This window comes from Muscardinus avellanarius (assembly GCF_963383645.1).
Source record: "Muscardinus avellanarius genome assembly, chromosome: 14".
Taxonomy (NCBI): Eukaryota; Metazoa; Chordata; class Mammalia; order Rodentia; family Gliridae; genus Muscardinus; species Muscardinus avellanarius.
Genome location: NC_137800.1, coordinates 83,446,129 through 83,469,849, shown reverse-complemented (window position 1 = coordinate 83,469,849; position 23,721 = coordinate 83,446,129). Strand labels below are relative to the sequence as shown.

At 42.4% G+C, this 23,721-nt stretch overlaps 1 protein-coding gene across 1 annotated transcript in view; it reads right to left on the bottom strand.

Annotated features, from left to right (window-relative positions):
• The window catches only part of LOC308273238 (uncharacterized protein), a gene marked incomplete at both ends in the record, with an annotated part of 47,945 nt that overhangs the window by 12,320 nt on the left and 11,904 nt on the right, over nucleotides 1-23,721 (bottom strand). Inside the window, 11 exon segments of the mRNA XM_080710322.1 lie at nucleotides 1,063-1,200; nucleotides 2,534-2,708; nucleotides 2,813-2,900; nucleotides 14,563-14,986; nucleotides 17,259-17,426; nucleotides 18,094-18,236; nucleotides 18,718-18,871; nucleotides 20,559-20,696; nucleotides 21,954-22,128; nucleotides 22,233-22,348; nucleotides 22,901-23,174. Coding sequence (XP_080566448.1) covers nucleotides 1,063-1,200; nucleotides 2,534-2,708; nucleotides 2,813-2,900; nucleotides 14,563-14,986; nucleotides 17,259-17,426; nucleotides 18,094-18,236; nucleotides 18,718-18,871; nucleotides 20,559-20,696; nucleotides 21,954-22,128; nucleotides 22,233-22,348; nucleotides 22,901-23,174 — 1,993 coding nt within the window.

Below are 23,721 nucleotides of genomic sequence, written 5' to 3'. Positions count from 1 at the left end.
ACAAGCATGTACCGCCATGTCCAGCTCATTCACCCTTCCTTCTTCCTTCCTTCCTTCCTTCCTTATTTGAAACACGGTCTTAGTAGGTTGCTCAGAGTCTCACTAAGCTGCTGAGGTTGGTCTTAAACCTGCGATTCTCCTGTCTCAGCCTCCCAAGTCCTGCGATTATAAGTGTGCAGCGTACCAGGCTCTTTAACTTTCTAAAGGGCACACAGGCCGGGCGTGGTGGCGCACGCTTGTAATCCCCACGCTTGGGAGGCAGAGACAGGAGGATCGCGCAGGTTCGGAGCCAGCTGCGTGCACTGGCTTAGGAGACCCTGTTTCCAAATAAAAATGTAAAAATAGGTCTGGGAGTGTAGTCCGGAAGTAGAAGGGCTTCCAGGAACCCCAGTACCAAAAAATAAAAATAAAAATAAAAATAAAAATAAATAAAGGGCACACAGTTCAGTACACCTTTGTTTCCATAGTAGGGATTCTACCCAGGGTCTCACACATGCTAGAAAAGCTCTCTACAACTGAGTTAAATCTCCAGCCTTTTTATTTTGAGACAGGGTCTTTCTGAATTACCCAGGCTGGCCTCAAACTTAAGGTCCTCCTGCCTCAGCCTGGCCAGTGCCTGGGATTACAGGTGTTTGCTGCCGTGCTCAGCAGACCCTTACACTTGGGGTATTCTATAAGATTGCCAATTATTTTCAAACATTGCATTAGCATTTTCATAATTGAGCAAATACTGACAAGACTATAAACAAAACTGCCACATCCGTTAACAGGGACACTCGCTGCCATATGTTTGCATTCTGCATTATTTTTATAAATGTTAATAAATATGAAAACTGACTTGAGAGGGAGGGATGGGGAGGGATTGTGGTGGGGACAGGTGGGGCTGGCTGGGTGACGTGTGCATTTATGTCGACACAAGTTTTTTGCTTCATTATGATGCAGAAATACAACGCACCAATATAAATTAAGAAAAAACTGACTATTGCCATTTGATTATACTGGGAAAAACTGTTGCATGTACTATCTAGCGAAATTTTATAATATAAAATACGAGATACTCACAGGGAGGAAGTTATAGGTTTTCTCCCCATACAGTCTATTAGCAAGTTTCAGAATATAGGGAGTTCCGGCCTTGTTCATTTCCGCATTCAGGCTCTGAAATCTTGAATGGACGTCCTCAACCGAATCAAAATGGAAAGCCTAAAATAGAGAAAACATTCTTTCTACAATCATTTGTTTGGAAATTAACCAGAGACCCCTTGGTGTTTGCTTCCATTGAATTAAATGACTATGTTTTTATTCCTAATTATTAATGATGCCCAGCCCAATACTTTATTAATTTGCCATTGGGGGAATAAACAATGGGGTTCCAGAATTTATGAGTTGGTGCAGCATAATAATTACAACAGTAGAACGTGCTTTTACATTACTTTTTGTTATAATTGCGGTTCCTCATATTTAAGTAGTTAATACACTAAATATTTATATATTCAGTCTACTTCCCCCCCCAAAGAAACTCGTGAGTGCTATGTTCCTATTTTCAACATGCCATATCTAATACACTTTTACTGAAAGTTCTCAGAAATACACAGGAAAAATAAGAATCGTGCTTTGTGCCAGATCACGTGATATTACAGATTAAGACCTTTTGCTTTCATTAACTGTTGAGCCTCCATAACTCACATCTCTAAAAATAATATCTTGAAACTTAACATTCGGGAAGAATTTAATTTCCCATGTGTCACTTACAAGTTAAGAGACCCTGAGCGGTGTTCTGAGGCCGGGGCTGATTCTTTGCTTTTATGATACAAAGGACAAGCCACACGGCATCCATAGTCCACACTCTTCACCCAGATATGCGGTGTTTGCACTATCACTAAGATCTATATGCCTTATTAAAAAATGTAAGAAAGAAAAAATCCCTTCAAAGGATTTTTTGCTGAGATTCTAAAGTATCCTCAGAAAAACAAAATGCTCAGTAAAGACCTGAGGACAGACTTGGAGCCGCCAGGCAACGGGGCTGCACTTGGACCTTTTCTGGGCGTCTGGCCTCACGGTGCATCCGTGCTTAACACAGTTCAACAAAGGTTTGAAAGCACAAGGCAAGAGATCGAAGGCGTGAGGGACTGAACCAGGGGCATTCTACCTCCGAGCTACAGCCCCAGCCTCGTGTGTTTAGGCTTCATTTTAAAACAGGGTCTCACTAAGTTGCGGAGATCTTCACTAAGTAGCTGAGGCTGACTGGGAACCTGCAATCCTCCTGCCTCAGCCTCCCAAGTACTGGGATGACAAGCGGGCCCCGCTTTGCCAGCTAGACAGTCTTTTTCTTCTTCTATCTATCTTTCTTTCTTTCTTTCTTTCTTTCTTTCTTTCTCTCTCTCTCTCTCTCTCTCTCTCTTTCTTTCTTTTTTTCTTTCTTTCCTTCTCCCTTTCTTTCTTTCTTTCTTTCTTTCTTTCTTTCTTTCTTTCTTTCTTTCTTTCTTTCACTGCAGACCCAATGCTGGCAGAGAGATGGCGGGGACAGGCTGCTGACCTTGCTGAGCTGCGTGGCAGTGTCGCCTCTGGTCCCTAGAAGGACCATGCCCATAGCTGATGAGATGCTGAAGGGGGAGAAGAAGATGTTTCCTGTGGGGCTGTTTTCACTCAGGGCGTGGAATAGATCCAAGGTGAAGAGGGTGTTTGCGGTGCTCAGCTGCTCCATGGTGAGGCTGCAAGACAGGACAGGACAGCCCGTGTCACCCGAGGCCCACACCCACAGCCAGCCCTCCTTCCTCCCATCTTCCTCAGCCCTGCCCACCCAGAGCACCCTGACCTGGACTCCTCCCCTCCCTCCACCTTAGTCCAGGGCCCTCGTTCATTGGGCACGGAACACGCTGCCTGCATTGCCTGAAACAACTTCTCTATTAGGAAAATCAATAGCAATTTGCACTGAAGCAAATGCGAGCAGCTATAATTAATAATATAATTCTTCCCAGTTTTGAGATTCAGCTGTAATTGTCCAAGAGGCCCAGTGTCTCAAGCCTCAGAGTTGGTGTAGGACAGGAGAGTCTGAGACACCCACAGAATCCAGGGTCAGGTGGGCAGGTGGGCAGGTGGGCAGGGGGATGAGGACAATGTCCTCTGTCCCTGTCACAGATGGGCTGGTGCCAGCCGTGGGTAGACGCTAAGAGCCCACTGCCCACTTGGCCCTCTACTCTCAGAGTCTTAGAGCAGGGACAGGACAGCGGGACTGGTACATCATCGCAAACACCCGGTTGAATTTTTTTTTTAGTACTGGGAATGGAACCCCTGGGTATTCTACCTTCAAGCAACCCCCACAGCCCTATTTTTCATAATTTATTTTTAAACAAGGCCTCACAGAGTTGCAGGCGGCCTCCGTAAGTAGCTGTGCCCAGTGACCCTCCTGTCTAAGCATCCCAAATGCTGAGATTACAAGAGACTGCCACCTGGCCAGCTCAAGCTGAACTCTTGACAAGCTCACCTGCTGCTCAGGGCTCTGGCTCCAACTCTGGCTGGGGTGCTGGTCCAGGAGAAATCCCAGCCAGTCCTCTTGAGGCTGCCTTTGTATCCTGGGGAAGGGGAGGGCCCTCTCTGTTGGCCTCAGGCAGGACCTGGAGGCTTCCTGGAGTTCCTGGCTTCCTGGCTTCCTGGGTTTGCTCAGTGGAAGCTGAGGTTTCCTGGCTCCACACAGCGCCCCTTTCAGGAGATCAGCACTTTTCTCAGTTCCAAGCCTGACCCCAAATCTCTGGCAGGGACTATAATAACCAAGGTGTGAATGAGATGATATAGGGGGTCTGCTCTTTACAGCAAACTATTCCCATTTGAATCTCATCTTGATACCCCTAATGCTAGGGATTTTTTTTTTTCAGTGTGAGGGAGAAGGAAGAGGATGATGCAAATTTGGGGCTTCTTGCATAGGACGAAGAGGGGACTCCAGGATTAGATAAAATAGAGTCAGTTCCAAACTGCATCTTTGAGGTCACTGTCTCTGCATCTGGAGTTCAGCCTCTAAATGTCCCCTCATAAGAATGACTAGACCAGGTTTTCAGACGTACCACATACCACCCAGAGGGAAACTTGTGTGAATAAAGATTCCTACCCATTTTATTCATCTGTATAGAATAGCAAACTAGAATGATTAGGGTGGAATAATATAGATATTAAAGATTTTTTTTGTTTCCCCTTTTAAATGCCTGGATATGTAACATCTTCAAAACTTAGAGTGCTTGAAGGTTTGAACTAATTCTGTGTCCCTGAAACTTTTCTGCTTTCTTGCAGATCATAAAAAAAAAAAAAAGATGAAGCCAGGCGTGGTGGCACATGCTTGTAATCCTAATACTTGGAAGGCTGAGACAGAAGGATCGCATGATCCCAGCTAGCTGCAGCAACTTAGTGAGGCCCTCCACAACTTAGTGAGACCCTCTTCAAAAAATAAAAAAGCTGATAGTACAGCTCTGAGGTAGAATGCTCCTGGGTTCAATCCCCACTACCACATATGCAACCACATTTGTAAAACAAACCCTACTGGACATAAGATCCCAAGTAGACCCAAATACAATAATTCTGGGAGATTTTAATACGCCTCTCACACCACTGGATCGATCTTCAAGGCAAAAGATGAGTAAAGACGCTTTAGAACTAAAGGAAACCATAAACCAAATGGACCTAATAGACGTTTTCAGAGTATTTCAACCAGGAACTACAGAATACACTTTCTTCTCAGCAGCCCATGGAACCTTCTCCAAAATAGATCACATCCTGGGACACAAAGAAAATACCAGCAAATTCAAAAAATGTAATATAATTCCATGCATCTTTTCAGACCACAATGGAATCAAAGTAGAAATCAATAACAGGAAACTTGAAAGAAAGTACTCAAATTCATGGAGAATGAATGATACACTATTAAATGACAAATGGGTAAGGGCAGAAATTAGAGAAGAAATAAAGAAATTTATGGAAACAAACGAAAACAGAGACACAACTTACCAAAACCTATGGGACACCATGAAGGCAGTTCTAAGAGGAAAGTTTATGGCATTGAGTGCCCACATAAAAAGGACGGAGAACCACCAAGTAAAGAACCTAATGACACAACTAAAGGACCTAGAAAGACTGCAACAGTCTATTCCCAAAGCCAGCAGAAGGCAAGAAATCATCAAAATTAGGGCAGAAATAAATGAAATAGAGAACAAAAAAACAATTCAAAGAATCAATAAAACAAAAAGTTGGTTCTTTGAAAAGATTAATAGAATTGATAAACCCCTGGCCAACCTAACCAAAAGAAAAAAGAGAATCAACTCAAATTATCAAAATTAGAAATGAAAAAGGAGATATCACCACTGATAGTGAAGAAATTCAAAATATTATCAGAAACTACTTTAAAAATTTATACTCCAATAGATTTGAAAACATGAATGAAATTGACAGATTTCTAAGCACAGTTAACCTTCCTACACTCAACCAAGAGGACATAGCAAGCCTAAACCAACCAATAACAACCAAAGAAATAGAAATGGCAATAAAAATTCTTCCACCAAAGAAAAGCCCAGGCCCAGATGGGTTCCCAGCTGAATTCTACAAAACCTTCAGTGAACAACTAATACCAATACTTCATAACATGTTCCAGGAAATTGAAAGAGAAGGAACTCTTCCAAATTCCTTCTATGAGGCCAGTATCACATTAATCCCCAAACCAAATAAAGATACCTCAAGAAAGGAAAACTACAGACCAATATCCTTAATGAACATAGATGCAAAAATTCTAAACAAAATACTAGCTATACGCATTCAAAACTATATCAAGAGAATAATACATCATGACCAAGTCGGTTTCATCCCAGAAAAACAAGGCTGGTTCAACATACGTAAATCAATACATGTTATTCACCACATAAATAGAACCAAGAACAAAAACCACATCATCATAGCAATAGATGCTGAAAAAGCATTCGACAAAATCCAACACCCTTTTATGTTAAAAACACTGCAAAAAATTGGGATAGAAGGAAAGTACTTCAACATCATCAAGGCAATATACTGCAAACCCAAAGCCAACATTATATTGAATGGGGAAAACCTGCAAGAATTTCCGCTTCAGTCAGGAACAAGACAAGGATGCCCACTATCACCACTCCTTTTCAATATAGTCCTTGAGACTCTTGCTGCAGCAATCAGACAAGAGAAGGAAATCAAAGGAATCCACATAGGAAGAGAGGAAGTAAAACTATCCTTATTTGCAGATGACATGATCCTTTATCTGGAAGACCCAAAGAACTCAACCAAAAGACTTCTGGAGCTGATCGACAAATTCAGCAAAGTCGCAGGTTACAAAATCAACCTAAAGAAATCAGTGGCCTTTCTTTACGCCAACAACGAATCCACAATGAAAGAAACAAAAACAACAATTCCATTCACTATAACCTCAAAACCTATAAAATACCTAGGAATAAACCTAACCCAAGATGTAAAAGACCTCTACAACAAAAACTATAAAACATTAAAGAAAGAAATAGAAGAAGATCTTGGAAGATGGAAAGATCTCCCGTGCTCATGGATAGGCAGAATAAATATCATCAAAATGGCCATTCTGCCAAAACTGATCTATAGGTTCAATGCAATTCCCATTAAAATACCAGTGACATTCTTCAAAGACCTAGAAAAATCAATCATGAACTTCATATGGAGAAGGAAAAGACCTAGAATAGCCAAAGCAATTCTCAATAACAAGAAACACGCAGGAGGCATTACAATCCCAGACTTCAAACTATACTGTAGAGCAATAATAGTAAAAACAGCATGGTACTGGCACAAAAACAGATATACTGACCAGTGGATTAGAATAGAAGATACAGAAACAAACCCACACATCTTTAGTCAATTAATCTTTGACAAAGGGGCCAAACACATACGCTGGAGAAAAGACAGCCTTTTCAACAAGTGGTGCTGGGAGAACTGGCTAACCATTTGTAAAAAGATGAATCTAAACCCCTATATCTCACCTAACACAGGAATCAACTCAAGATGGATTAAAGACTTAGAAATTAGACCTGAGACGGTGAAGTTAGTAGAGGAGAACATAGGTTCAACACTACAACATATTGGCACAGGCAGTAACTTTCTCAACAAAACCTCCAAAGCTCAGGAAATTAAAGCAAGAATAAACAAATGGGACAACATCAAACTAAAAAGTTTCTTCTCATCAAAGGAAACTATCAATAACCTAAAGAGGAAGCCTACAGAATGGGAAAGGATCTTTACCAGCCACCATTCTGATAGGGGGCTAATATCCAGAGTATACAAAGAGCTCAAAAGGCTCCACACTAGCAAAACAAACAACCCAATCAAGAAATGGGCAAATGAACTAAATAGACACTTCACAAAAGAAGAGATACAAAGGGCTGATACATGAAAAGATGTTCTTCATCACTGGCCATCAGGGAGATGCAAATCAAAACTACACTGAGATTCCATCTAACCCCAGTCAGAGTAGCAAGCATAAAGAAATCAAACAACAACAAATGCTGGCGAGGATGTGGGGAAAGAGGAACTCTTTTACACTGTTGGTGGGAGTGCAAACTAGTTCAGCCACTATGGAGATCTGTGTGGAGATTCCTGAGAAAGTTGGGAATAGATCCACCATATGATCCAGCTATACCACTCCTAGGTATCTTACCAAAGGGGTTGAATTCAGAGAAATACAGCAACATATGCATACCTATGTTCATAGCAGCACAATTTGTAATAGCCAAAATATGGAACCAACCCAGATCACCATCAACAGATGAATGGATAGCAAAACTGTGGGAAATACACACAATGGAATTCTATTCAGCCATAAAGAAGAACAAAATTATATCATTTGCAAGAAGATGGAAAGCCCTGGAGAGCATCATGTTAAGTGAGATCAGCCAAGCACAGAAGGAGAAGATACACATGTTTCCTCTAATATGCCCAAACTAGAAAACACAAAGGATACCAGTAGGACCCCAGATATTAGAGGGGAAATACTAGCTAAGTTTTAATGGAAAGATAGGAGAGGAGAAAGACCGATCTGGATTAATGAGGGTCTACACCTGAACATGTGTAAAATTATGAATAAGACATGGTTAACCTGGACAACCATTGGTGGGGGGGGGAAGGGGGTGGGGGGAGAGGGCACCAAATATAGTATAAATGTATACTACTTATGTTCAATAAAAAATTGTTAAAAAAATTAAATTATAAAAAAATAAAAATAAAAAAGCTGATAGTACAGCTCTGAGGTAGAATGCTCCTGGGTTCAATCCCCACTACCACATATGCACACCATACACACACACACACACACACACACACACACACACAGGGAACTAATGCAGTGCTTTGTAATTTCTGTCCCTTTTTTCTACCTTTGTATCAATAAAAATTGCTTAAGCTTGCAAAAAATAAAATAAAGAAAAAAAATTGGGCTGCGGGTGTAGCTCAGAGGTAAAATGCCCCTGGGTTCAATATGGAGTATGAAGAAGAACAAAGAGGAGGAGGAGGAGGAGGAGGAGGAGGAGAAAACTTCTTCAAGGTCTTTACTCACACTTACTGAGCATGGCTAAGGCCATAAGTATTTTTTTCTTATCAGTCATGGCCTCATTTGGCATGACTTGAAAGGAAGTCATATTTCCTCACTTTCTCACCCTGCACAAGAGTCAATTCAAGATGGATCGAAGACTTGGAGATTAGACCAGAGACCTTGAAGCCCTTGAAGAGATCCAATACTGCAACACACAGGCACCGGTGAAAACCTTCTCAACAGGACTCCAAAGACACAACGGACTAAAAGACGAATCAGTACATGGGATTGCATGAAACTGAAGAGCTTCTGTACTGCAAAGAAAACTATCAACCTCAGCTGAGAGTCAACAGCATGGGAGAAGATTTTGCCACCTACTCCTCTGATAGAGGGCTAGTGTCTAGAATATACAGAGAACTCAAGAAACTCAGCACTAAGAAAACAAATAACACAATAAAAAATGGGCAAGTGAACTAAATAGACACTTCATGAAAGAAGAAATTCAAATGGCCAATAAATGCATGAAAAAATGCTCAACATCATTAGCAATCAAAGAGATTTCTCCTAACCCCAACTAGAATGGCAATCATTCAAAACACAACAACAAGGATGTGGAGAAGTGGGAACTCTAAAACATTGTTGGTGGGATTGCAAATTAGTACAACCACTTTGGAAAACATATAGAGGATCCTCAGAAGAATGGGAGTGAACTTACCATATGATCCAGCAATAACACTTTTGGGTATCTACCCAAAAGGAAAGGAAACCAAATGACCAAACTAATGCATGCTTATCTATGTTCATAGCTGCACAATTCATCATTACCAAACTATGGAACCAGCCAAGATGTCCATCAACAGATGAATGGATTAAGAAACTATGGGATCTGTACACAATGGAATTCTATTTAGCCATAGAGAAAAACACAATTACGTCGTTTACAGGAAACGGATGGAACTGGAGGGTATTATGCTAAGTGAGGTTAGTCAGTCACAAAAAATAAGATATTGGATGTTCTCCCTGATATGTGGAAGCTCGGTAAAAATGTGTGATAGGAGGAACTCTAGATGAAGAAGGAGATACTATAGATGACCAAATAAGGTGACCTAGCTGAGGGGATAGGAGAGGCACAGAGAGAAATTCCCTAATGCACATGATGTACTTTAACGGACATATCAATATCAATCACTAAGCCAAACACTAAGCCAAACATGAGAAGGAGGGAGGGGGAGGAATGGGGCACGAATTGTGCAAGGGCTAATTGTGTGATGTGTGCACGGATGCCTCACCATCTTGGAACCCATTAAGATGTATGACTATATGCACCAATTAAAAAGAAGTTTTTTTAATTTTTAAAAACTAAAAAAATTAAGTAATAAAGATAAAACATAAACAACAACAACAACAAAAAGAAGATGGAGAAACTTTAGGAGCTGGGGCCATGTGGGAGGAGGCACTGGAGATGTGCCCTGAAAGGACATAGGTGGGACCTTGATATTTTCCTCTTTCTTCCAGGCCACCTAGAGGTGAGGAGCTTTTCTCCCCCACTCACACCTGCCACGTCTCTTTGCCCCCCACAGGCCCTAGAGCATCAGAACAAAACCTCTGAACCTGGGATGACAGGCATGCACCGCCACGCCCAGCTCCATCTTTGTCTCTTAACTGAAACTTTTAGTCAATCTACATTTTAAGTGATTACTTAAATATTTTGAATTTCACATTTCATCTCACTATTTGTGAAGCCCATTCTTTTGGGTTATTACTTGTTTCCCTCTTTGGTCAAGTTTAGAAGTTATAAATGCTTTAAGTATTTTTTTAACAGTCATCTTAGACATTGCAGCATGCATCTTGGGCCTATCAAAATCTAAAGTACATGTAATTGTACTGTGTTTTCTTCCAAAACCATGCAAAAACCTGAGAAATTTTTTTCTTTTTATTTCTTGGTGCTTAGGATGGGACTCAGGACCTCAAGCCTGCTAAGCATGTCTTCTGCCGCTGAGCTGCACCCACAGCTCAAGGATCTTAGAACAAGGATTAGTTCTACGTCCTTCACCAACATCATTACTGTAACATTGAAATTGAGTTGGGGGCCGTGAAGAAGGCAAACACCAACCCAGTTATTGAAGGACTCTTTAACCAATTGGCATCTTGGGCTAGGTCTGCCAACCATGGGGGAAGGAACCATTGACCAATCAGCAGAGCCACACGGTCAGCAGAGTCATGGTCAGTTGGCAGTCAAAACGTCAGGGAGAAAATCAGGGTATTTATCTTGGGGTGTAGCTAGCGGCGTGGGAAGGCTGGTTCTCTTGCAATATTCGGAGTCTCACAGCATCTGGAGGCTGTCTCTTGATGTCTGGAGTCTCGCGACACCTGGAATCTTGCAACATCTCTACCTCTGGCTCCCAGAGTTCTGCCTCCTGACCCCACTGCGGGGTTCCCTGGGGGAAGGGAGGGACCTGACCTATCATCCAGGTCTGTTGGTGATATTGAGCAATATTGATATTGATATTGAGCTGAGTCCATAACAACTTCCTGCTGACAGGGGGCGTCCTAGGAACCCCTTGGACAGGAGAGTCCAGGACATTCAGAAGAGGACAGGTGGGAGTATGGCTGCAGTGGCAGTTGAGTGGAGGTTACCCTGAATAGCTTGGTAATGCACGTTCGAATAAACTTTAACAGACAAGAAGTTATGGATGTCTGGCATCCAGAGAGGGAGAACACCGAACTATATAAACAAGTAGACCTCCTGTCTCAATAATTTACCAAGTTTCTGAGGACAGCCTCAAAAATGATTCTTCTGTCTCAGCTTCCTAAATACTGGGATTAGAGGCATGCGTCATCATGCCCAGCTATTTTATGATTTTTTTAATTGTGAAGGGGAGGGTCTCTGCATATTGCTCAGGCTGGCCTAAAATTCAAGAGTTCAAGTGATGCTCCTGCTTCAGGCTACACAGCTATAGCTGTGACTCTAGATGTTCACCACCACATCTGGTCTATCACTTATTTTAATTCTGTATATCTTTGAAACGCCTTAGATTTATTTAATACCATTCTATGTGGTAGTATTCATTTAAATTTATAATATTTACTATTTATTTTGCTTTTTATTTTCTTCCTACAACTCTTGGAACTCCTTGTGCATTAAAATCATTCATTAGAATGTTATTTTAGAAGTCTCCGAATGTTGTGTCCTCTGTGTTTTTTTCTTCTTTTTGTCTGAAAATATGCCAGAGGCTGTTTTTCCAGGATCTGGCAGGTCGTTTTGTTGTGTTTTCCATAGCATGCTTTTAAGGACTCACGCTGTGTTCTGAGTTCCACAGTTTTATCCCTAGATCTCTGTGAGTGCTTAGTCGCTCTCTGTCTCTTCTCTAGTTTCTTTCATGGTCTTTGCTTTGTCTTTGACTTTTGCCAGTTCTACCAGTGTGTGCCTACAGTGGACTTCTATTCCCTGCTTGGAGTTTGAGTGGGGTTTCAGGATATGTGGATTGAAAAACTTTTGTTTTGAAATAAACAACTTGAATATTAGCACTTTATAGATTATTCTGCCATGCTCTCTCTTTTGTTCTTTTCTCCTACTAAGCATCTTCTTCCTAATTCCTTGGAGTCTCTTTTTCTACCTTTTCTATTTTCTTTTCTTTGGACTTTTGGGGGTTTATTTACTATATTTGTCTCTCTTGAAGAAACTAAAATAGGATAACCCAGTATTTAATTATTTTCATGGATCACTTCCTCAGACCTTAAAATTTGTACTAGTGTTGGGAAGAGGTTTTAAAATGTATTAATGTACCAGTATTGGGAAAGATTTCCAATTTTAAAAATACATAATTTGTGCTAGGAAAACCAGGATTGGCAGAAAGGAGGGATTAGTAATTTACATTTCTAAAGGGAAGGAAAGAAAGCAGGAGCCAGGAAAGAGGCTTCTTTACATTTCTACAAGAGAAACAAATGGCCTAAGGTAACTCTGAAGAAATCCCATTTCCTGGAGAAACAATTTCACATATCTTGGGGAATGGAACAAGAGGTGTAGAGGGCTGTGTTTGGAGGCAGGACAGTCCCTCTCCCCCTTCCAGGGCAAATTCGCCTGGAGACAGTGGAGAAACTGGGCTAAAGATATGGGCTAGCATATCTACAGACCAAAGGACCTGCCGTGGACTTGGGCAGGATAAAAACACTTAGTAAACTGAAGTTCTTTGGTGTACCCATTAGAGTCACCCCTCCATGCCAGTCTGGTATGGAGCTGTACCTATTCTCTGTATTTCTATCTTTTAATAAACTTCTTTAAATCTTCAGCAACTGTCTAAACTATGCATATTTATTCTTAGCTTAGGACAAGAATCCACTTTTTTTTCTGTTTCTGGTCATTTTGGTTTTTGTTATGGGTTGGGGTAAGTGTGTCCGGGACCCTAGCAGGGGTTCCCCGTGAACAGTTTCCCCAAACCATATTCTCCCAATTCGAAACAAAATTCACACATTTTTTTCTTTATCTAAGTTCCTATGAAATCTTATATGTTGACTTAATTTGATATTGTATGTTTCTCACACCATCATATATACAGGAAGGAGAACAAAAAAGGGGGATACAGGTTATGACCAGGTGTCCCTTTAATTGAACAGTTTAAACACTAGAGGGCTAAAAAAGAATATAAATCTAAAAGAGAAACAGGAGGGAAGGCAAGACGGTCCACAAACTGGGACCCTTCATTTGGTCATTCGCCCATATTTCAATTTTTTATCTGTTTTCAATCCCTCTCCCCTTTAACAGTCAAGGTGGTTGTCTATTACACCTTTCAACATTCTAGCTGTAAAAATAAACGACAGGCTTTCATATCACCAAACATGAAGGAAACTGATTAGCAACTGCTATTGTAGGTCCATTCATTTAAATAGTGCTGTTATTACTTTATTACAGAAAACTGATTTTCTCTCCTTTGTTTGCTTTATTCTCATTCCACATGGAGAAACAAGTGACTCTGGAAACACTCTCATTTTCCCATAGCTGTCAGGAGAGCGTGGCAATAGGTAACTACACTGTCAAGAATCCACATATCTGATTTATTCTATATATAAACTGCTGCATTCAAAAATGATCACTGGGGTTTTAATGATAAAAATAACTATTTTTTATAAAAACTGCTCATGATAAACTTATGAATATAAAAAGCCAAAGGACCTGGTCTTGTAAAAGAGATTAGATTTGATTCTACCTAGTAGTTTTATTGGTATGGAAAAGTGAAAACTGTCACCGTCACCGTTAAAAATGAAGGTAGCTGATAAAGCACTAAGCTTAGAAACGGCCTACGGTGAGCGAAGAATGACACCCGCAGACCTCAGGAAGGGGAGTAAAAGGTTTATTGGAAGCAGCAGGGAATGGGGCAAGGGTGGCTGAACACTCCCAAAGGGGCTGGAACTCCGGGGTCCAGTAGCTGCCTTTAGGGTCACTACCCAAGTGTCGCCTGAGCCAAGTGCCCATCAGTTGCAAACTACTTTCTCCCAGAGTCCACGCGATCTGCCAGAAAAGAGGTACAGGTCACCCCTAGGGGCCTGGCCAGCCATGATGTCCAGCAGAGACCTTCAGGTCACTACTAGCCCGAGCCACGTGCCCTCAAATGCACTCTGCCTTCTCTCAGGGCCAACACGACCTGCGACCTGCGATAGAGAGAAAAGCTCCCCAAAAGGGGAGGGGTTCCCGGAGTGGGTAACCTTTCTGCTAGGGGGGGACTAAGGCTTTGTCAATTCCTGGGAATCCTTTCTTGGTTGTGGTGACTTTGGGATTCCAAGGAGAATTTGCATAGGGCATTTGCAAATCCTTTGAAGGGTCTCCTTTCAGGAATGCCAGACTTGCTAGGTGGGTTTGTTGATTAGTAAATAGATGGCTTTGTGAAGCTCTGATCCTTCTTATCTCTGAGCCTTTGGAGTTTCAGGCATTTGTCACCCCTCAGGAAACTCAGGAAATTAACTTTTTTCTACCAAGGCCTTTTCCCTATCTGCCTATTTCCTTTCTATCTCCTCAGCTTGACCTGGCATTTCCAAAGTATCCTCCTGAGGAGAAGCAAATCTGCCAAAGAACAGGATGTTAGCTGTGGGGTTGTGCCGAATAAAGAAAAGGAACGGGTGGTCTGCGTTGAAGTGATGCATAGGAATGACAAGGCATTTCTTAACCAACCCAGTGGCAGCCGCCGCCTCTGTGCCCTCTTCATTCACCTCCACGAAGGCCTTGTGGAAAACTGACGATATAAAAAGATCCCTGGCTCCAGACATGCCGGACAGGTCTGCCTCACTGCTGTTAAAGAGATCCTGCACACCCAGGCGGGCCAGGTCGGAGTCGAGGCTGTAGCTCTCTTCCAGTTTGAACCTGGGCAAACTGACATTGATCTCAGTCCTCCTCAGGTTCCTGGGGTGGGTCCACTCACGCAGCTTCTCCAAAGTTAGCTGTTTCTCGATCTGGAATTAGAATAAGGCAAAAAAGGGCAAAATCAATTTTATGTAACTAATAAAGCACTATTTAAATGAATGACCTCACAATAACAATTGCTAGTAGGTTTTCTTCATAGTTTGTGCCAAAACAGACTCCAGTTGGAGGATATCATTTCTGTCTGGCAGTTGTTGAAACAGAACAGAGCTGTGTTCCAAGTCCTCCAGGATCTAAGAACAGGATCGTTGGCCATCAGGCTCATCATCTATCCACTACCCTCCTATCCACTTACCCACCCACTCATCCATCTATCCATCCATCCTTCATTAATACATTCATTCACATGTCATCCTTCTATCATGTCCATCCATCCCACAACCAACCTTCCCTTCTACCTCACACTGTACCTATCTACCCTCTCATCCATCCCTCCATGCATTCATCCATACACTCATCCCTTCATCCATTCAGGACTTAATAAATCTGTACCATACTGGATCACTGTGACTTCCCTCCTTCTTCCTATCTTATCCAATCCTATCCTATCCACCCATCCTTCCCTGCACCTTCCATCCTTCCTCCATCTTATCTAACCATATCTAGCCATCCCTCCCTCCTTCCTCCAAATGTATCCATTCATCAGCCCATCCAACACTCATTCAGGACCCATTAAACCTCTACCACACTAGTTCACTGTGACATCCATCCATCTATCCATCTTTTCTCCCATCCATCCATTCATCCATCCTCCTCTCCTATCCCATTCATCCCTCCATCCATCTAGGATTTAAGAAACCCCTACTTGGATCACTGTGACAATCTGTGATGATTTTATTACCACCATTGGTTCTGGATGCAAATGAAAATTTAAGAGGTTTTTTTTTTTTTTTCTATTTATTCTGAGACCCACTGAACTTATGGTAATCCGTAAACCTCAACTGCGGAAATCCCTAATAACGTTAGCTCCTAGGAAAAATTATGAAGAAAGGTAATGTACCAGATCTTGTTCCTCATTGAAAATGGAGATAAACATTGCACATACCTTAGAGCATGATTGTGAACATATGTGTTTGGCACATAGGAAGTGCTTGGAATATAACAAACACCATGTAAATGTCAGGAGGAATTAACATTGCAACTATTACTATTGCTGTTGGATTAGAAATGAACCATCGTTCCACTTATCTTATAATTCCTCTCATAAGACTTTCACTTTACAATCAGAGAAGAGGCTAACACAAAAACACAAGTAAAAGGAGGAATGCACTGACTGAACACACTGAGATGTACATGCAAATGGCTAACACTACGTCCTCCTTGATGGCAAGTTGGGCTGGGAAGGAGCGATAGAGAACCACACAGCAGGCGAGAGTCACTGGAGGAAACTGACCGTGACAATTTTGCCTGTTTCTTTTTTTTTTTTTTAGGGTCTGGGGATGGAACCCAGGTGCATTCAACCTCTGAGCTACACCCCCTGCCCTATTTTTTATTCTTTATTTTGAAACCAGGTCTCACTAAGTTGCAAAAGGCCTCACTAAGTAGCTGAGGCTGTCCGTGAACCGCGATCCTCTGGTCTCAGCCTCCCAAATGCTGGGATTACAAGTGTGCGCCACCACGCCTGACTAATTTTGCCTGTTTCTAACCTTGTCAAGAGATGCCCTGGCCTTTAAGTTATACCCAAGGTGGACATGACGTAAAGGGCATATTAGTTCAAGCTAACCTGGCATAGGAATCTTGTTCTGTCATGTACCAATGTGAAATTTAATTCATGATCTATATAAGCTATGGTGAAAATGAATGGTGTATAACAGAATAAAGCTGTAGACTAACATGCTTTAGAGTTTGATATCTCTTGCCTCTGTAAAACAGTCATCATTTTACAATACTTTCCTCTAAACTTAACTCAAGAGAATTTCCGGCAGTTGCCACCATGTTGTATAAATCTTAAACGTTTACATTTAGTACAAATCTTTACATCTTCCCCATCACAACTGTTCACTGAAAGCAGCTGGGCATCTTGAAAGTGTGAACTTGGATTTCTGGATCGGGGAAGCAGCTCAGTGCTACAGCATCTGCCTGCTGGGTTTGATCCCCAGCACTGCAAAATAACAACCTCAGCAACAATAATAAAATAAATGTAGGGTTTCCAAGTAGTTAACGCTGGTTGCTCTACTGACAAGGAATGGCAGAGTATTGAGAAGAAATGTTCAGGTAATGGCAGTGAGCACAAAGCAAACCACACACACAAAGGGTTCATATAGACAAAGGACACACGGAACCATGAACCCCAGGGGCAGTTACCTGCTTCAGACCTGTGGACTCGTCCTGGATGTCTTTTGGCAGCAGAATGATCATGCTGAGCTCCTGGCCTTGGTAAGGCAGCTCTAGCACCTGGCACTTGAGGTCCCGGATGTAGCCATATGGAAAAGATTTCGTCTGACACATCATCTTCACTGTTTTTGTGTCTTTCTGAACAAATAAGAAAATCACTCAAATTATTCTCTGTAGTCCTTTAGAGCAAAGGTCTTTTGGGGAGTGGGGTGTAGCTCAGTGGTAAGCGTACGTGCTTAGGAGGAAGGAGGCCCTGGGCTCAATTCCCAGCATAAACAAACAAACAAAAACCAGGGCTGGTGGCATAGGCCTGTAATCTCAATACATGGGAGACTGAGAGGAGTAGGATCTCAAGTTCAAGCCCAGCCTCAACTATTTAGTGAGACTGAGCAACCTAGAAGACCCTGTTTCAAAATAAAACATGAAAAGTGCTGTGGTTTAACTTGGAGGTAAAATGCCCTGAGTTCAATTTTCAATTCCCCAGAAACACACACACACACACACACACACACACACACACACACACACACAAATAAAGCCATGAGTGATAGCTCACATTTGTAATCACAGTACTTGGGAGACTGAGACAGGAGGATCACAGGTTCACAGCCAGCCTCAGCTACTTGGTAAGGCCCTCTGCAACTCAGTGAGACCCTGATTCACAATAAAGAATTAATAATAGGGCTGGGGGTGTAGCTCAGAGGTAGAGTGTCCATAGGTTTAATCCCCAGTACCACAATAATAATAATAATAACATTAAATAAAATGACAAAAAATAATAATTTTGGTCATTTAATCACTTTACCTTGTTGAGTCTGAATGGCGCATCAGTTGTGTACATCTTCCTGAATTTCTCCTCCCAGACTCCCTTGAAGTAGATGGCATTCACGAGCATGAGTTTAGTCATGTTATAAACTGCACCTGACGCCAACAGTTCTGGAATTTTTCCTGTAAAGATAAGTGTTGTTTTTGAAAGCTCTATATTGGAATTCCAAATTGAACTGACGATGTATTAGCACTGAGATGTAATTCAAATGCATACGTTCTAGTTCATTTCCCTGTAACAGGATGTTAAGAAAGCCAGACTGGGGTAGTTCCACTTTAAATAAACCAATTTGTGAAGCAGACCAGGATGATACACAAACCAACACTTTAAAAACAAAGTCAACACTTTAAAACTGGTCAAATTTGGGGTTGGAGATATTATTCAGTGTTAGAGGTATGACCAGCATGCATGAGGCCCTATGTTCCATCACTAGCATCTCAAGAGTAAAAATTTAAAAAAAAATCTTTTTTGTGGATTAAGAGGAAACACTGAGTGTTTTTCTATGAGTTGTCTGGGTATTAGATAGTTAGGGGCCAGCATTTGCTGTGACCAAAGCAAACCTTTTCTCTCTATAAGATGGTTATGTCAGGTTTGGTACAGTACCTAGAGCTAACAGAGCCACGGGGGCCAGTCTCTCACCTTCTGTCTGACCTTTGACCCACTGGTTAATTTCCTTCCTGGCTTCCTCAGAGGCATTCTGGAAATCCACACTGGCCAAGTCAGCACCGTACATCTTCTGCATGGAAGCCAAGAACTCCTGTTGGGGGGGGTGGGGAGAAAGTGTCGTGAATAACTCCTACTATATATAGAAATGTTTTTCAAAATCCTGGAAAGCAAAGGAAAGACTATATTTTAGCACAGAAGTCTTAGCTCGTGTGTGTGTGTGTGTGTGTGTGTGTGTGTGTGTGTGGTGCTGGGGTTTGAACCCAGGGGCACTCTACCTCCAAGCCACACCAGCCCAACTTTCATTCTTCATTTTGAAACAGGGTCTGTCTCACTAAATTGCAATGGCCTTACTTAGTAGCTGAGGCTGGCCACGAACACTGACCCTCCTGTCTCAGTCTCCCAAGTTTTGGGATTAAAAGTGTGTACCACAATACCCGCCCTCCATTATGCTTTTTAAAAAAAATCATAAAAATCATTGAAAAATGATTAACTTTTGTTGGTTTGTTTTGCAGTGCTGGGGATGGAATCCAGGGCCTTAGGAATACCAGGTGAGCATTCTTCCACTGAGCTAGATGCAAAGACACATCGTAAGCTTTTTTTTTTCCTTTTTTCTTTCCTTTTTTTTGTTTTAAAAAAATGGGGATTGAACTCAGGGGAATTCCACATATATTCTTTCTTCTTTTTTCTTTCTCTGCCTCTGTCTCTGTCTCTGTCTCTTTCTCCCTCTCTCCCTCTCTCCCTCTCTCTCTCCCTTTGGCAGTACGAGGGATTAAACCCAGGGGCATTCTACCTCTGAGCTATACCCCCAGCCCTATTTTTTATTCTTTAATTTGAAACAGGTCTCACTAAGTTGCAGAGGGCCTCATTAAGTAGCTGAGGCTGGCTGGGAACCTATGATCCTCCTGTCTCAGCCTCCCAAGTATTGGGATTACAAACATGTACCACCATGTCCGGCTCATTAACCCTTCCTTCCTTCCTTCCTTCCTTCCTTCCTTCCTTCCTTCCTTCCTTATTTGAAGCAGGGTCTCAGTAGGTTGCTCAGAGTCTCACTAAGCTGTTGAGGTTGGTCTTGAACCTGCAATTCTCCTGTCTCAGCCTCCCAAGTCCTGGGATTATAAGTGTGCACCATACCCGGATCTTGACCTTTCTAAAGGGCACACTTCAGTACATCTTTGTTTCAATAGCAGGGATTCTACCCAGGGTCTCACACATGCTAGGCAAGCTTTCTACAACTGACTTACATCTCCAGCCTTTTATTTTGATACAGGGTCTTTCTGAACTACCCAGGCAGGCCTCAAACTCATGATCCTCCTGCCTCAGCCTTGCCAGTGCCTGGGATTACAGGTGTTTGCTGCCATGCTCAGCAGACCCTTACACTTGGGGTATTCTATAAGATTGCCAATTATTTTCAAACATTGCATTAACATTTTCATAATTGAGCAAATACTGACAAGACTATAAACAAAACTGCCACATCCGTTAACAGGGACACTCGCTGCCATATGTTTGCATTCTGCATTATTTTTATAAATGTTAATAAATATGAAAACTGACTTGAGAGGGAGGGATGGGGAGGGATTGTGGTGGGGACAGGTGGGGCTGGCTGGGTGACGTGTGCATTTATGTCGACACAAGTTTTTTGCTTCATTATGATGCATAAATACAACGCACCAATATAAATTAAGAAAAAACTGACTATTGCCATTTGATTATACTGGGAAAAACTGTTGCATGTACTATCTAGCGAAACTTTATAATATAAAATACGAGATACTCACAGGGAGGAAGTTATAGGTTTTCTCCCCATACAGTCTATTAGCAAGTTTCAGAATATAGGGAGTTCCGGCCTTGTTCATTTCCGCATTCAGGCTCTGAAATCTTGAATGGACGTCCTCAACCGAATCAAAATGGAAAGCCTAAAATAGAGAAAACATTCTTTCTATAGTCATTTGTTTGGAAATTACCCAGAGACCCCTTGGTGTTTGCTTCCATTGAATTAAATGACTATGTTTTTATTCCTAATTATTAATGATGCCCAGCCCAATACTTTATTAACTGGTCATTGGAGAATAAACAATGGGAATTCCAACATTTCTAAGTTTGTGCAACATAATAATTACAACAGTAGAACGTGCTTTTACATCACTTTTTGTTATAATTGCAGTTCCCCAAATTAAGTGGTTAATTAAATTTATATAACACTAAATATTTATATATTCAGTCTACTTCCCCCCAAAGAAACTCGTGAGTGCTATGTTCCTATTTTCAACATGCCATATCTAATACACTTTTACTGAAAGTTCTCAGAAATACACAGGAAAAATAAGAATCGTGCTTTGTGCCAGATCACGTGATATTACAGATTAAGACCTTTTGCTTTCATTAACTGTTGAGCCTCCATAACTCACATCTCTAAAAATAATACCTTGAAACTTAACATTCGGGAAGAACTTTAATTTCCCATGTGTCACTTACAAGTTAAGAGACCCTGAGCGGTGTTATGAAGCCGGGGCTGATTCTTTGCTTTTATGATACAAAGGACAAGCCACACGGTGTCCATAGTCCACACTCTTCACCCAGATATGCAGTGTTTGCACTATCACTAAGATCCATATGCCTTATTAAAAAATGTAAGAAAGAAAAATCCCTTAAAAGGATTTTTTGCTGAGATTCTAAAGTATCCTCAGAAAAACAAAATGCTCAGTAAAGACCTGAGGACAGACTTGGAGCCGCCAGGCAACGGGGCTGCACTTGGACCTTTTCTGGGCGTCTGGCCTCACGGTGCATCCGTGCTTAACACAGTTCAACAAAGGTTTGAAAGCACAAGGCAAGAGATCGAAGGCGTGAGGGACTGAACCAGGGGCATTCTACCTCCGAGCTACAGCCCCAGCCTCGTGTGTTTAGGCTTCATTTTAAAACAGGGTCTCACTAAGTTGCGGAGATCTTCACTAAGTAGCTGAGGCTGACTGGGAACCTGCAATCCTCCTGCCTCAGCCTCCCAAGTACTGGGATGACAAGCGGGCCCCGCTTTGCCAGCTAGACAGTCTTTTTCTTTTTTCTTTCTTTCTTTTTTCTTCTTTCTTTCTTTCTTTCTTTCTCTCTTTCTTTCTTTCTTTCTCTCTTTCACTGCAGACCCAATGCTGTCAGAGAGACGGCGGGGCCAGGCTGCTGACCTTGCTGAGCTGCGTGGCAGTGTCGCCTCTGGTCCCTAGAAGGACCATGCCCATAGCTGATGAGATGCTGAAGGGGGAGAAGAAGATGTTTCCTGTGGGGCTGTTTTCACTCAGGGCGTGGAATAGATCCAAGGTGAAGAGGGTGTTTGCGGTGCTCAGCTGCTCCATGGTGAGGCTGCAAGACAGGACAGGACAGCCCGTGTCACCCGAGGCCCACACCCACAGCCAGCCCTCCTTCCTCCCATCTTCCTCAGCCCTGCCCACCCAGAGCACCCTGACCTGGACTCCTCCCCTCCCTCCACCTTAGTCCAGGGCCCTCGTTCATTGGGCACGGAACACGCTGCCTGCATTGCCTGAAACAACTTCTCTATTAGGAAAATCAATAGCAATTTGCACTGAAGCAAATGCGAGCAGCTATAATTAATAATATAATTCTTCCCAGTTTTGAGATTCAGCTGTAATTGTCCAAGAGGCCCAGTGTCTCAAGCCTCAGAGTTGGTGTAGGACAGGAGAGTCTGAGAAACCCACAGAATCCAGGGTCAGGTGGGCAGGTGGGCAGGTGGGCAGGGGGATGAGGACAATGTCCTCTGTCCCTGTCACAGATGGGCTGGTGCCAGCCGTGGGTAGACGCTAAGAGCCCACTGCCCACTTGGCCCTCTACTCTCAAGAGTCTTAGAGCAGGGACAGGACAGCGGGACTGGTACATCATCGCAAACACCCGGTTGAATTTTTTTTTAGTACTGGGAATGGAACCCCTGGGTATTCTACCTTCAGGCAACCCCCACAGCCCTATTTTTCATAATTTATTTTTAACAAGGCCTCACTGAGTTGCAGACGGCCTCAGTAAGTAGCTGTGCCCAGTGACCCTCCTGTCTAAGCATCCCAAATGCTGAGATTACAAGAGACTGCCACCTGGCCAGCTCAAGCTGAACTCTTGACAAGCTCACCTGCTGCTCAGGGCTCTGGCTCCAGCTCTGGCTGGGGTGCTGGTCCAGGAGAAATCCCAGCCAGTCCTCTTGAGGCTGCCTTTGTATCCTGGGGAAGGGGAGGGCCCTCTCTGTTGGCCTCAGGCAGGGCCTGGAGGCTTCCTGGAGTTCCTGGCTTCCTGGCTTCCTGGGTTTGCTCAGTGGAAGCTGAGGTTTCCTGGCTCCACACAGCGCCCCTTTCAGGAGATCAGCACTTTTCTCAGTTCCAAGCCTGACCCCAAATCTCTGGCAGGGACTATAATAACCAAGGTGTGAATGAGATGATATAGGGGGTCTGCTCTTTACAGCAAACTATTCCCATTTGAATCTCATCTTGATACCCCTAATGCTAGGGATTTTTTTTTTTCAGTGTGAGGGAGAAGGAAGAGGATGATGCAAATTTGGGGCTTCTTGCATAGGACGAAGAGGGGACTCCAGGATTAGATAAAATAGAGTCAGTTCCAAACCGCATCTTTGAGGTCACTGTCTCTGCATCTGGAGTTCAGCCTCTAAATGTCCCCTCATAAGAATGACTAGACCAGGTTTTCAGACGTACCACATACCACCCAGAGGGAAACTTGTGTGAATAAAGATTCCTACCCATTTTATTCATCTGTAATAGAATAGCAAACTAGAATGATAAGGGTGGAATAATACAGACATTAAAGGTTTTTGTTTGTTTGCCCTTTCAAAAGCCTGGATATGTAACATCTTCAAAACTTAGAGTGCTTGAAGGTTTGATCTAATTCTGTGTCCCTGAAACTTTTCTGCTTTCTTGCAGATCATAAAAAAAAAAAAAAGAT